This window comes from Hyperoodon ampullatus, assembly GCF_949752795.1.
Source record: "Hyperoodon ampullatus genome assembly, chromosome: 10".
Classification (NCBI taxonomy): domain Eukaryota; kingdom Metazoa; phylum Chordata; class Mammalia; order Artiodactyla; family Ziphiidae; genus Hyperoodon; species Hyperoodon ampullatus.
Window position 1 is genome coordinate 7,825,102 of NC_136923.1, and position 14,291 is coordinate 7,839,392.

General features: G+C 49.3%; 1 protein-coding gene across 2 annotated transcripts; it reads right to left on the reverse strand.

Moving 5' to 3' along the window:
• Positions 1 to 1,876: 1,876 nt before the first annotated feature.
• ARPC4 (actin related protein 2/3 complex subunit 4) lies at positions 1,877 to 13,025 on the reverse strand (the record flags this gene model as incomplete). 2 transcript variants are annotated; one of them, XM_079712181.1, is made up of 6 exons in its annotated part: positions 12,985 to 13,025; positions 10,150 to 10,268; positions 8,762 to 8,873; positions 6,123 to 6,218; positions 4,961 to 5,131; positions 1,877 to 2,784 (listed from the first exon to the last, which is right to left on the reverse strand). In XM_079712181.1, exons 1-6 carry the CDS (start codon positions 12,985 to 12,987, stop codon positions 2,779 to 2,781), a joined length of 507 nt encoding a protein of 168 aa, XP_079568307.1. In that variant the 5' UTR covers positions 12,988 to 13,025. The 2 variants fall into 2 exon arrangements, with proteins under 2 accessions (XP_079568307.1, XP_079568306.1); XM_079712180.1 differs by lacking the exon at positions 1,877 to 2,784 and having other exon boundaries at positions 4,922 to 5,131.
• Positions 13,026 to 14,291: the final 1,266 nt, after the last annotated feature.

Consider the following 14,291-nt stretch of genomic DNA (forward strand, 5'->3'; position numbering starts at 1 on the left):
AAAAAAACCCTCGGAAATAAAGTTTGACTCGACCGCAGAAAAAAACAAGTTATGCAACAGCCCTCAAGACAAGACTATAAGCAACCTTTTTGGAAGTAGTAGGTAAGTGTTAACCTCAAATGTCACAGGTGAGATAAATAAGGCTCCAAGACGTTAAATACTTCGCCTTAAATCACACAGCAGAGGCAGCACTGGAACCCAGATCTGACTCCAGAGCCCAACTCTGAAACAGAAATGCTATTAAGCACAAGTCCATGTCATCACTCAGAAGGGTTGCCTATCAGTAATGCAAGTACCAAGTGGACAGTCTGCGAGAGAAACTCTAGCAATGCCCACTCAAGCAAAGTCCACGAACCCAGCTTTTTTATTCACTGGTAGATCTGCTCAGTGACGGTGGGTCCTCCACAGAGCTGTCCAGCCAACCCTAACCACTGAAATCACCCTTCCCAACCCTGTGGCTGGTGACTGGGCTTCCCAAAAGGCATGCCGTCAGGAGAGGACTGGCTGATTGGCAACCATCCAGTCTGTACTCACCAGCCAGCAAATTTGGTTTTAGGGGCTCTGAACCCTGGGAGATGGATCTGTGACAAATGAGAGTTCTGGCTGGCTCACCCAGGCAATGCTGTCCTGTGAGGGCTGAGTGAGCAGCTACCACACTCGACTGGACATCCACCTTCACTGTGAGCACCTTCATGAGAGCAACATTCACTGCAAAGCTAGGATACAGCCATATGCCCCAGAGAAGGGCACACCTAATTCTGCAAGGCAGGAGGGGGAGAGTCACAGAGGCAATGTCACAAAGGGGATGACAGCTGTCCAAGCTGCCTCCACCCCCAGCCCCTCCATCCTTTAACAGTACCTTGTCCTGTTTCAAGAGACCCCTTTTGGCCACATGGAAGAAACTCTTTTGAAAAACTCAGCTCAAAGGCCAACCCTTCTGAAACTTTCCTGACGTCCTCTTCCATAAAAACACCCCCTGTGGGCACCCCCCTAGTATTCCACTAGTGAATCTGAAATGCTTCAACGCACCTATTTACACACCCAGCCATTTTACTGGCCCCCAAGTCTCCCTGAGACAGGGATGATGTCATCCCCCACATCCAGCACAATGGAAGTTACCAAACAGCTTGGATACTGGGCTGGTGGAAAGATCAGTTACTGTTTATTCAGTACCTGTACGGCAGGTACTGTGTCAGATTTACATTATCTCCACTTTAAGAAACTGAGGCACAGACTATAAATAACTTGCTCAAATCCATCAGTAAGAATCAGGACTCAAGACATTTTTTTTTTTAACTTCAAGGTATCACTAAGGTTTAGTGCTGTCCAAGAGGACTTTCTGCAATGATGGAAATGTTCTATTTACATACCCTGTGACACGGCAGGCATCAGCAACTTGTAGCTATTGAGCACTGGTAGGACTGAGACAGTAGATTTTAAACTTTTTTAACTGTAACAATTAGACACACGTGGCTAGTGATTACTGTCTTAGCACAGGTAAAGGCAGAAATCTTGAACTCTACCTTCTTGCTCACTAGCTGGGACATTTGGGGCAGCCTGCCGCATCTCATGGAACCTCAGTTTCCTTAGCCATGTAATGGGATCGTTATTTCTCTGAGGTTACCTTCTAGCCCAAATGAGCTCATTACGTGAAAAGGACCAAAGCTCTATAAAGGCAGAGAGAGCAGTTCCAGAAATGGGGGGAGCCTGGACTGCGATGGAGGTCTCTTGGGTTGGGGCCCTCGGCAGGACTAACGCCAGGGGCCAATCACGAAACTGTCTCTGGTGGGGACCCCCAGGCCCAAGTGCCAGCCAGATGGTTTTAGGGAAGAAAAAGCCTCACCTCCCCTTTTCACGTATACACAGAGAGCACAGACCTCATGCACCCCCAGAGGGGCAAAAAGAGACTTTAATTAGGGGAGGGAGGATCCACCAGAATAAGAAAAGGTACAGCGAGCGTGGGAGCCGAGGAGCCAGAGCAGGCAGGAGGCCCCCAGCCGGGAAGCTCTGGAGGACTCACCTCTCCACCTCTAGCACAGGCACTGCACTGAAAGACAAGGCGAAACAGCGGCCCCTCTCAGCTGGGAGGGCACGAAGAGGCCCCTGCGGCCAGAGGTTGCCTAGCTTTCAGGCCCCAGCTCCTAGGCGTGGCTGCTGGCCACCAGTTCAGCCCTTGTCCCCAACCAGTGCTGGGTGGCCATCTTCAGGCAGAGCTCAGGAAGCTGGCAGAGGGTCTCCACCGCTTCTACTGGGCCCAAGGAAATAAGAGAACGAGGGAGAGGAACTGGAGTCTGAAACCTCCCTCCCTCCCCACCTGTGGTGGCTCCAGGGAGGAACAGTAGTCGCCTTCTGGCTCCAGGCCCGCCCAGACCCACAGCGACCAATAAGGTACAATCACTGGGACCAGTCACAGCCACTGGAGGTGGAGGTTGTTTGTTTAAAAAAAAAAAAAAAAGACAAAAAGGTTACAGTCTCCTACAAGCACAGAGTTTTAAGTTTCAAGACATTAAAAAAAATCTGTCCCGGCCCAGGGGACTGAACATCAGAAGCCAGCCTGACCAGGCACATGTGGCCTTGGGGCAGGTCCACTGCTGCTTTGCTGCCCAGCTAGCAAGCACACCCCCCCTCCCACATCTAATGCCCACCCCGACACCCAGCTCCCCTCTGCTGCTGCTGCTGCTGCCGTCGCCACCGCTGCTCCAGGGAGTAACTCCAGGACGCCTTCGCAGAGACACGGGGGAGTCTGAGGGGGAAGGCCACGAGATCCAGCCAGATGCTTTAAAACTGTCAAGAGAACCAAGAGGCGGTGAATGATGGTTATTAGTGTATCCTCGCAGGCTTGCTCTGGGGAGGTGGGCTGATTTGAGAGCTGCAGCTGTACTCAGGTCTCTACAGGGCAGGGTTGGGTCTCAGGACACCCTGTGGGCACACTCTAATTTAGCCAGCATTCAGCAGTGACCTTTGGGGCACTGGCCCTAAAACCTAGCACTGGACAAGGCAGAAAAATTAAGGGTGACGTGGGTTTTTCCACGGCTCCCCTTGGCCGTGCCACAAGGGCTGCCAAAAAGCCCTGTCACTGAGCCTTGCTTGCTGAACTGAGGTTGCCTTCTTTAGAAATGGGGGCTCACATGCAAATGCTTGGGGATTCAGAGAGGGACCCAGGATCTGGTACTCTGTGTCAAGCTCCGGGTGGTCCTCCAAGTAAGACAGGCCCTTGAAATGCTTTCTAACCTCAATTATCTCCCATTGTGCCTAGAACAGCCCTGGACATTTTATAGACCAGAGGTTGTGGACCAATGGCCCACAGGCTGAACTCAGCCCAAAGATGAGCACTGTTTGGCCCACAGTTTAAAAGAATATGAATTAGTCGATATGAATATGAATTAGCCAACCTTGAAAATATAGTACACTGCACAAAGATCCAGATTTTGAGATTCTTTTGATGAAGCCGGAGGGCCAGAGCTGTGCAGTGGTGATCCTCTTCAGGTGAGGCATGTGCTCACCAGATCCCCACATAGCCCGCCTCACTCATGTACATTACCGGCCTTTTACCGACCCTTACATGCACCTGATGCCATAATACTATCTTAGATCTTTTGAGTCTGAAAACTCCAATTCCTGGTTCCTTCACTTACTGGCTGAGGCATCTTGGACATATGACTTAACTTCCAGAGCCCAGATAATTCATCTATGAAATGGGGATGACACCTGATTCAAAGATTGTTTTAGGTATTAAATGAGATACCTGAATGTACTTTTTTAGCTGTATTACCAAAGAAATGTAATTACTGTAACAACTAAATGACTGTTGAATGAATGACCCAAATACTAAATTGGGACAAGAACTATTTTTCTTCAGTTGAATTTAGAGGCCTCCCAGTGCCCTGGCCATATAACCTTGTGCTACAATACAGGGAAAGCTTACTATGCACCAGGTGATATGCTTTATACACATTTCTTCATTAATGCTCAACCACACTGAAAGGTACGTATTAATTAACAGTCTCACTTCACAGCCGAGGAAACTGAGGCTTAGTCGAGAGGTTCTGTAACATGCCCAAGGAAGCAGTGGAGCCGGACTCACACATAGGTGGCCTGACTCCACGGCCTGTGTGACCTGAACAAGCGTGTTCCCCTGGGTGCACAGTACAGCTACTTTGTACACTGGCTGTCCTCAGTGTAATTAAAGCCCAGGGGCAGCGGGTGTAATATCCGTTTTCAGGAATCTGAGCTCCTCCTGGGCTGGATCTGTATGCACTGGTAGGAGTAAACACTAATTCTACCATCTAGGGATCATAGTTGACTCTGAGGGGAACATAACAACAAACCAAGGACTGTTTGGAAAAAGAAAAAAAAAAAAAGAAGGCACGTCGTGAATGACTAAAAAAGAACAACTGTGTCATCACTTCATCAGTGTAAACAATTCATCCTCCTCAAAGGGCTGTAGTCCTTTCCGTCACGAAGGCACAAACAACTAAAGAGGGATCTGTAGGACTTAAGCCATGAAAATGATGGAAAACAGGCTGAAGAAATCATGACTTTAAGCCTGAGAAGCAGATGCTGAAGGAAACTATTCCAGTCTGTTTGAAAAGTGGAATTATACTCTGATTAACTGCCCTATACTCCTAGAAAATTCACATGTGGATTTAACTTGCCTCACTCGGGGATTGAACTAGGTACAGGGAAGGACTGTGTACATTTTGAGATGTAGAAATGAGCGACTAAGAGAGGCATCCCCCAGGCCCCCGGAGATGGAAAATGCCCTGCAGCTCTCCAACATGAAGCATGGGCCCTCCCGCCCCAAGGAATCAGGCTGACCTGCAGCCCACCAGAGTTCCTAGAGGTCTCAGGAAATATTCACCCACAGTTGGCACCACTTTCCCACCAGATGCTAAATTCTCAGCACGACCCATAGGTCTTTCTACTTCTGGAAGCAAACCAGCAAGGCCCCTACACTTACATTCTTGAGGAACTCCTCGGCCACAATGCGTGCACGGGCATTGACCGACAGCTTCATCTCACTGATTTCCTTGTCGATTTCTTCCATGAAGTGGATCACAAAGTCCACCAACTTGTGTTTATACATCTGCTCTGTGTGGAAGTTGGTGATCAGAAAACTGATGTCATACCCCTAGGGAAGGAAGACAGTGGGGAGCAGGGAGAGAAGAAACAGGAGAGAATCAGCATCCTGGGGGCGCTGAGCTGGCCATGCCCTCTATGTCCACTTAGCCACATGCTTCCAGCTGCTTGTGACCCTATCCCAAGCTACATGCCCTTCAGGCAGCAGCCCACCTGCTCTGGTGGGGTGTGTATGTTGGATCCAAGGAACCAACAGTTGGATTAACTAAACCCAGTTGAGAATTTTGTGTCTATCAGACATCTCTGACAGACTATCTGTGGCACAGATAGTTGCATTCAGAATGAGTCAAGGGAGAGTGAAGGGACTGGAAATCTTGTCAAAGAAGAATCTCATCAAACAAAAGGAACATCTAGTCCAGAGAGAAGCGAAGATGCTGTGGGAGAAGGATGGGACTGAGGTCTTTAACTATCAGATGGGCTGTATGTAGAAGAGCAACTTTATTTATTCTGGGTGGCCCTGGAGGTTAGATCTAGGACCAGGAGAGATTTTAGCTCAGGATGAGGACAAGCTTGGCCAACATGTCTAATGCGTCTGACGACGGTGTTTGCTGCTCTGTGTGGCAGGTGCTTAGTCACTGGCAGAGAGTCGATCTGGCAGGGAGTCTGTAGGGGACTCAAGTACAAAGTCAGGCAACAATTGACCCAATGTCAACTGTGGCCTTGAGACTATGATTCAGTTGGTGGCAGAGTTTAGATTTATGATTCATCATGCCCTTTCTGCCGCTAGACTATAGGCTCTGGGAAGGTGCACAACGAATCTCATCTTTTTTGCCTTTTCCGTGGTTGAGGTAGACCCAGCCTCCTAAGTTGATTCCCCTTATTCCCACAACAGCCGAAATGAAGGCCAACTCTCAACTAAGGCTGTGGGTGCCCTACAGCTGGGGGAGCAGCAATCCCAGTTCTAGAAACAATCCCAGGCCAGTGACAGTTGACTCGGTAGTGGAATTCTGGGTATTACAAACATATGGATCACACAGTCTCACCTCCACTGGTTTCCTTCGGAGGATAAAGAAGTTCTCTGCTCTCATCATCATGAAGCGCATGAACTTGTGACATAAAATCTTCTCGATCTCATCAGCCTGGTGAGAGCAAAGGAGAAATGTGTTTCCCTAAAGCTGACACTCTAGGCCAACAGAAATCTGGAGCCTGGTCTTCTGACTGCAATTTCTCCCAGGTTCGCTGGAGGTAGTGGGGTTGGGTATTGGAACACCGCCACCTGAACTCTGAATCGTGGGGTAACTGGTTGCCAAGTGAAAAGAGGGGCTACTACATTAGAGCCGTCCACCTTAATGGGACGTTATCATGATCTTGCCTTCACCCATTCCACAAAAGTAATTCTGGCAAGCCCAAATCTTTTTTTATCTTTTGGCCATGCCGCATGGCATGCAGAGTTCCCCGACCAGGGATAGAACCTGTGCCCCCTGCAGTAGAAGTGCAGAGTCTTAACCACTGGACTGCCAGGGAAGTCCTGGCAAACCCAGACCTTTTATCTGTTCCTTCCAGAGTCCACATCTATATTCAAAACTACCCTTTCCTTTCTTATTTCACTAGTGCTACATTTTCCAGTCTGTGATACATACTGTGAAGAATATCAGAGATAACCTTAGGTGGTCTCCACTTTAGTAACAATGAACATCAAACAAACCCCAAAGTTTCTCCCCGATGAACTCTCAACATTTCTGAAGGAAGAATTTTGGGGCTTCCCTGGTGGCGCAGTGGTTGAGAATCTGCCTGCCAATGCAGGGGACACGGGTTCGAGCCCTGGTCTGGGAAGATCCCACATGCTGCGGAGCAGCTAGGCCCGTGAGCCACAACTGCTGAGCCTGCGCGTCTGGAGCCTGTGCTCCGCAACAAGAGAGGCCGCAATAGTGAGAGGCCCGCGCACTGCGATGAAGAGTGGCTCGCGCTTGCCACAACTAGAGAAAGCCCTCACACAGAAACGAAGACCCGATACAGCAAAAATTAATTAATTAATTAATAAAAACTCCTACCCCCAACATCTTCTTAAAAAAAAAAAGAATTTTGCTGCACAGGGCAGACACAGCCTTAACAGCCCCCAACACTTGTTAATCTCCCCTTTCAACAAAGAGAGCAGGCCCTTGGGTTAGAGCTTTCTATAGGCAAAAGTGTCTGGTCTGAACTTAATAACCTTGTTTTGTTTTCAATGTGCTTGTTTTTTAGAGTTGTCCTCAATTTGGCAAGTGGTATTGTTTTTCCATTTGTGGCACAAAGTTTCTTTTTCAAACAAATTTAAGTAGGAGAAAATAAGTTGGGCTTCCCTGGTGGCGCAGTGGTTAAGAATCTGCCTGTGAATGCAGGGGACATGGGTTCGAGCCCTGGTCCGGGAAGATCCCACATGCCACGGAGGAACTAAGCCCGTGCACCACAACTACTGAGCCTGCACTCTAGAGCCCATGAGCCACAACTACTGAGCCCACGTGCCACAACTACTGAAGCCCACGCGCCTAGAGCCCACGTACTGCAATGAAGAGTAGCCCCCACTTGTGGCAACTAAACAAAGCCCACGTGCAGCAGCGAAGACCCAACATAGCCAAGAATAAATAAATAAATAAATAATTTTTAAAAAAGACAATAAGTTAATTGAAAGAAATCTATTAAGAAGTGTCCAGGTGGTCAATAAATATGGCAGAAATTCCAGTGGTAGTGGGAGTGTCAGACATTTGTGAAACACAGAGGAAACATAGGAAATTACACTTCCTGGGACTCCCCTGGTGGCGCACTGATTAAGAACCTGCCTGCAATCGCTGGGGACACGGGTTCGAGCCCTGGTCCGGGAAGATCCCACATGCCACGAAGCAACTACGCCCGTGCGCCACAACTACTGAGCCCACACGCCACAACTACTGAAGCCTGTGTGCCTAGAGCCTGTGTTCCGCAACAAGAACCACCACAATGAGAAGCCCGTGCACTGCAAGGAAGAGCAGCCCCTGCTCGCCGCAACTAGAGAAAGCCTGTGCACGGCAACGAAGACCCAGCACAGCCAAAAATAAATAAATAAAATTAATTTATTTAAAAAAAAGAAAAAGAAATTACACTTCATATTTTTACCCTAAATCTCACTTTTGGAGTTTATGGCTATCAAATTGATACAGTCACTGCTTATTTTTCTGAACTGGACTTATCCTTCATTCCTTAGGAAAAGTTTTGTGACCTGACACCAACCTGGCCTGTAGCCTTGGCTGCTACGTTTCCTGCCTTCTTTTTTTTTTTTTGCGGTACGCGGGCCTCTCACTGTTGTAACCTCTCCCGTTGCGGAGCACAGGCTCCGGAAGCGCAGGCTCAGCGGCCATGGCTCACGGGCACAGCTGCTCTGAGGCATGTGGGATCTTCCCGGACCGGGGCACGAACCCGTGTCCCCTGCATCAGCAGGCGGACTCTCAACCACTGCGCCACCAGGGAAGCCCCGTTTCCTGCCTTCTAATGCAGACCAAGGCCTAGAAGATGGGGCTGATCTCTCTTTATTCTACCGAGCTGATGAGTTTGGCATATCATTTCCTGGTAATAGAACCTGGGTTTCTTTGCACTCTGAAGCTGGCATGCTGATCTCTCACATGGGAGCCCCTGGCCTCCCGATGAGGCAGGGGATCTGTGGTGAGCTCACCTGTTTCACAGCAATGCTGACCCGGACAGAGTTGATGGAGCCTTCAATCAGAACCTTTTCCTTCTCATTCCTGCTGATGGTCACAGGCTGTAGCAGGAGCTCTTTGCTACTCCTGAAAACACAAAATCACAGAGGCCTCTGTACTATGAAAGAATAGAATGGTCAAGGAGACCCCACGGCAGGTCCTAAAATCACTATCTGGGACCACAGAGTCCAAGGAATAGGAGACTCACAAGCAGGGCTGCTCCAAGATGGGGGCCAGCAAGCATGTTCTCCAGCAGAAAGAGCACAGGCTCTGGAATCAGGGCGAAAACGTTTTGAAATCCAGCCTCCTCTGTTACTTTCCTTGGGCAAGTGACCCTATTGGAATCTCAACTTCCTCATTTGTAAAATGACTCTGATTCCTATTTCACTGCTGAGGACTGAGAGAGATCAAAAAGGGTCAAGTGTCTAATAGTGTGCCTGGCACATTGCAGGAGCTTTACAAATGACAGCTCTTATTTTCATAACTATAGGCAAACCCATACACTGTTTAGGGAATGAGGGGAGAGCCTGCCTCAGAGATAAGGACATGCTACAGTCGAACAGTCTGGGCTCCTTTAATGATCAATCCAGAAGGATTCACTTGTTCAGCATTAAGATCCCTCTCAGCTCAGTTCCCATTTTGATGTCCCTGAATCCCTGTGATGAAAGTTGGTAGTTAACTATGGTGGTGCTATCTGGGAGCTATTATCCTTTAAAAATGCCTATTGGAAACCATATATGTTAAGTAGCATAACAGGGCGCATCCTAACATCTTGTCAGTTTTCTTAAATTCAAATCATATCAACTTAGTGTGGTAACACTGCTTATCTCAGTTGTATATGTCCCAGATTAAATTTTAAAGGGGAAAAAGAATAATTTATTTATAAAACATAAATTACACAAGAGAAAATAATCCCAAGTATGGAATATTTGGAGTAGACGATGGAAGAGTCCAGTTGTTGTTGTTTTTTTTTGGCGGGGGGGGGTGCGGGGGGGAATCCTTGACCTTTAAATTAGAAAAGAATAGAGGTGGCATCTCAGGTAACTAAATTCTTAGTCTTCTCCTTAAACTGCCAGAGGGCTCACTGACTCCATGGGAGATAATTCCCAAATGGCCCTACGCTGAGAAGTCATACCTTGTGTCAAGCAATCTTGACTCCAGAGCAGCTTCTCTCCTGAGTTTTGTCCTGCCAACCCACTGACCCTATTTTCTGAACTTCAAATTGGGAACCATTGTTCATCTGGCAGCAAGACAAAAAATGTGAACTGCAGTTGTACGGACAACTCCAGGATGGAAGTTGTTCATGGCACACAGTCATCTCTGGGTGCTGCACCCATCAACCCCACCCCTTTTCCTTCCCTACCTGACTTCCACTTCCGGCTTGTTGTGTCGTTCTACCACCTGGGAGGAGAAATTCTCCAGGCAGAGGGCAGCCTGCAGTGTGGCCCGCACGGCACTCAGGTAGGGACGGAGAGTGGCAGTCTGTAGGAAAAACGCCAACAGAGGATCAGAATCTGTCTCACCAAACCCACTGGTCCCCTAGTCCAGCTACACAAGAGCCAGGCAGTACTCAGGGTCCCTGACTCTCAGATACTACAGTAAACACAATAGACTAGGCCTTCAAGGTGCCTTTCATTCTAGGTTTAGAACAGTGGCTCTCAACAGGGGACCATTTTGCCTGCCAGGGGACATTTGGCAATGTCAAGACATTTTTCATTTTCACAACTTGGGGTGGGGTAGGGGTTACTGGCATTGAGTAGACAGAAGTCAGGCATACTGCTTAACATCCTACAATGCACAACAAAGAATTATTCAGCCCCAAACAGTGCTGAAGTTGAGAAACTCTGGTCTAGAAGCATACAGGTGAATGACTGCCTTCAATCTACCTTTTTTTTTTTTTTTGCGGTACGTGGGCCTCTCACTGTTGTGGCCTCTCCTGTTGCGGAGCACAGGCTCCGGACGCACAGGCTCAGCGGCCATGGCTCACGGGCACAGCCGCTCCGCGGCATGTGGGATCTTCCCGGACCGGGGCACGAACCCGTGTCCCCTGCCATCGGCAGGCGGACTCTCAACCACTGCGCCACCAGGGAAGCCCTCAATCTACCTTTTGAGCCAACAAATGTATAAATCTACAGTGTGCCAGGCACACTAGGGGCTGGGAATTCAAAGATGATTAAGACCTCCTCTACCATTAAAACAGTTCAACTAGGTCAGGAAAACAGAGAAAGTAACTATGATATAATGGGTAAAATGTAAAATAAATTTACACATTTGCAAAAGAAACTGGTTTTGATTTGAAGATGGAAATAAGATTAGGAAGACTTTACAATGATAAAAAGTAGAATGACATTCCCAGTAGAGGCAATGGCATCTAGCTACACTGGCCTATCTTCAGTTCCTCGTATAAGCCCAGTTCGTTCTCACCTCAGGCCTTCACACATGTCAAACCATCTACCTGCAGGCTTTTCTCCCCCTTCTTTGCCTAAGTCATCCTTTAGATCTTGGCTTATTCAGGGAAGGCCTCCTCCTTCCTCGGAGAGGCCTTTCCTGACTTCGCTCTTCATAGCACTTACTATAATTTACAATGACACACCCTTTATATAACTTTAATAAAGTAATTTTCTCCTTCACTAAACTGTAAGCTCCATGGTCAATAGACCATGTCTATTTTATTCAAATTTACATACCCTGCACCTAGCTCAGTCAGCACCTTACATATACACTGTCTTACTCAGTTTCTGTAGAATAAGTGAATGAATGAAAAAAATAACTTAAGCAAGATCAGAATAACAAAAAAGCGCAGTAAGAGTTCCAGAAGTAGTAACGAGTACAGTGTTGCCGGGAAGCATTTTAGATTCAATGGATGAGGCTGCAGTGGTAGCCTAGAGATTCATGGGTAATCTCAAATGCCACGCTACTGAGTTTAGCTCTTCTTTGAAGGTGGCAAGGAACTGCTGGGGCTTTCTGAGGAGGAAGTTACATGACTACAGTTGCATGGCAACTCTGTGGAGAATGGACTGGAGGAGAGGGAAGTGAGAGAGCAGGCAGAGAAGGTTATTTAAGGAGGGTAATGAGGGCTTGGCCTGGAGCAATGCAGCACAAGCAAGATGATCTCTGTCAAAATTCAGACAGCAAATCTGAAAAAGGTGCATCTTAGGTGGCCAGCCCTGTGGTGCCTGCCCTTTCAAAAATAGGACACATTCTCGTGTGATATCTCAACAAGTTTGATATTTAAAAAATCAAGAGGCATGGCCTAAATTAAAACAAAAAAAGAATATCCCAGCTTTCTAGCTGACGTAAGAGGACACGAAGGCGGAATAAATAACACAAGAGGATGAGCAAGTTTAGGGAGAGAAGATGAGTTTTGATCCAGAGGTCTAATTTCAAGGGGTCTTCAAGATATCCAGGTGAACCTTGAAAGAGAACCTTCCCAGGTGAACCTAGGACGGTAGATTTAGGAGTCACCATAGATCACATGGTCACGAAAACCTGTACATTAAATAGGTATCACCAGCGAGAGAGCAAAGAAGGGAAGGTAGTGAGCCAAAGTCTCAACTGCCAGGAACACCCCCAGTTATCAAGAGGATTTCCTGGAAGGGAGGGGTCAGCAGTATTAGAGCTTATATTCTACAGTAAGGCGGATACGGCTGAGTTCTGACCAGGAAGGGGTCTGCGTAGAGGCAGCATAAAAGAGATCCTTCAGTGAGGAAGAAGCAAGGCTGGGGCAACATGAGGAGTGGGATAAGCAAGTGTGGAAGTTTCCCTGAGAGAACTGTGGGATCAAGCGGGCAAGAGAGAACAGGGGAGTGTATTTAGTGAAGGTCTACTCTGGGTGGGGAGGTGGCCCTACTATGTACCTCAGAGGCCCTACTACGGGCTGAGGCTTACTACGTGCCTTCGAGGCGCTACCACGAACCTAGGAGAGCCCACTTCCGGCTTCCTCCATGCCTCAGTATCCCCCACCTGCTTCAAAGACCAGACTATGCAGCCGCAAGGCCTGCTTCTTACAAGGGCGTCCCCCGCTCGCCCCTTCCTCACCTCGACCCCGCCCCGCCCTCTTTCTCCCAGCCTCAGGGTGCCCCCACACCCCCTGCATCCCTCGGCCCAGGGCCTCTCCGCTGCAAAGCCGCATCTCCCCCAGACCCAGATCCTTGAGACAGAACAGCGGGGGGTCCCTGGCCCGGGGCCCGTCTCTCACCATCGCGGGCGCTGGCTGGGCCGGAAAGCGGAAGTGCGGAAGTGGCCAGTCCCGCACCGCCTTCCCTTTCGCGAGAAGCGCAGCCGCAGTCTCCGCCCGGACGTCTGGACTGTACCATCAACGCTCCGAGCGGGGGAGGAGGAGGCTAAGAACATTTGGCCCCTCGGAAGTTTTCCCCCTAGGACTGTCTTGGTAGTTTTAGGCTCCTGAAGTGTAGAGTCACTACTCAAGCTTCTCCCGTTACCCATGGATCTCTTGCTTGCGACTCTGGCCGTCTTGTCGTCTTTGCCGCCTTCTTCCCTCATAGTCATGCAATGGTGCAGCCCGGCCTCAGGTTGGGCACCATATTAGGACAAGGCGAGGCGGAGGAGCCCTTCGATCCTTCCGGTTCTGCGCCCCCATCCTTTCTCCGGGCCCCTCCTACCTACAGCCTTTGGGGCTCGACGGGACTAACTGCCCGGCAGAGAACCCGGCTGCCGAGCCCCGCCCCCCGGCGCCGGGCTGTTCCCTAGGGTCCGCGCGAGGCATACCCTCTCCACCCCACCTGCAGCGGGCTCGCTTGCTGCCCGCAAACCTCCATCCTCCGAAAGACACAGGGTCTGGCCCTCGCGTCTTCCCGCCCCCGCGTCAACTGCAGGGGCCCCGCACATAGCCAGTTCCGGGGCGGTTGCTCGCACCGACCGGAACTCCCCGCCCCCTCCCGTGGCCGCGGGGCCGTGGGAGGCAGCAAGGAGGAGGTAGAGGGGGCGGAGGCCGCGGTAGGGTGTTCTTAGAGGACTGGGACCCTAAAAGCGGGACATTGGGGCGATCCATGGGTGGGGCCAGCCATTAACCAGCCGCACTTTTTCTGTGCCAGGCACTGAACTGAGCTCTTGACGGGCATCATCTCTTAATCCTCAGAACATCCCTGGGAGGTAGGTACTATTGTTACCCCATTTTACAGATTCAGACTAATTATGGGGAAACAGACTCAAGCTTCTTTTGCCCTATTTTACGGATGGAAAAACCGAGACTCAGGAGAGTTAATCAACATGTTCAGAGCTACATAAATAGAGATTGGTCAAGCCTGAGCTTGAATCCAGATATATCTGGCTTACCAGCCCACATATTTTACTATCGGGGCAAAGAGAAGGGGCAGAGGTGGGGAGGGGCGAGACAAGGAGAGGCTGGGAGGCGCAAAGAACATTAAGGTAATAAGTATGGGATGCTTGGAACTCTGGGGCTTTGCAGAATTCAGGAAGAGTGGAACTGCAGGGAAGAGCATCAGGAAGACAAGCGTAGTATATCATGGCGGTTAGGGGCACAGA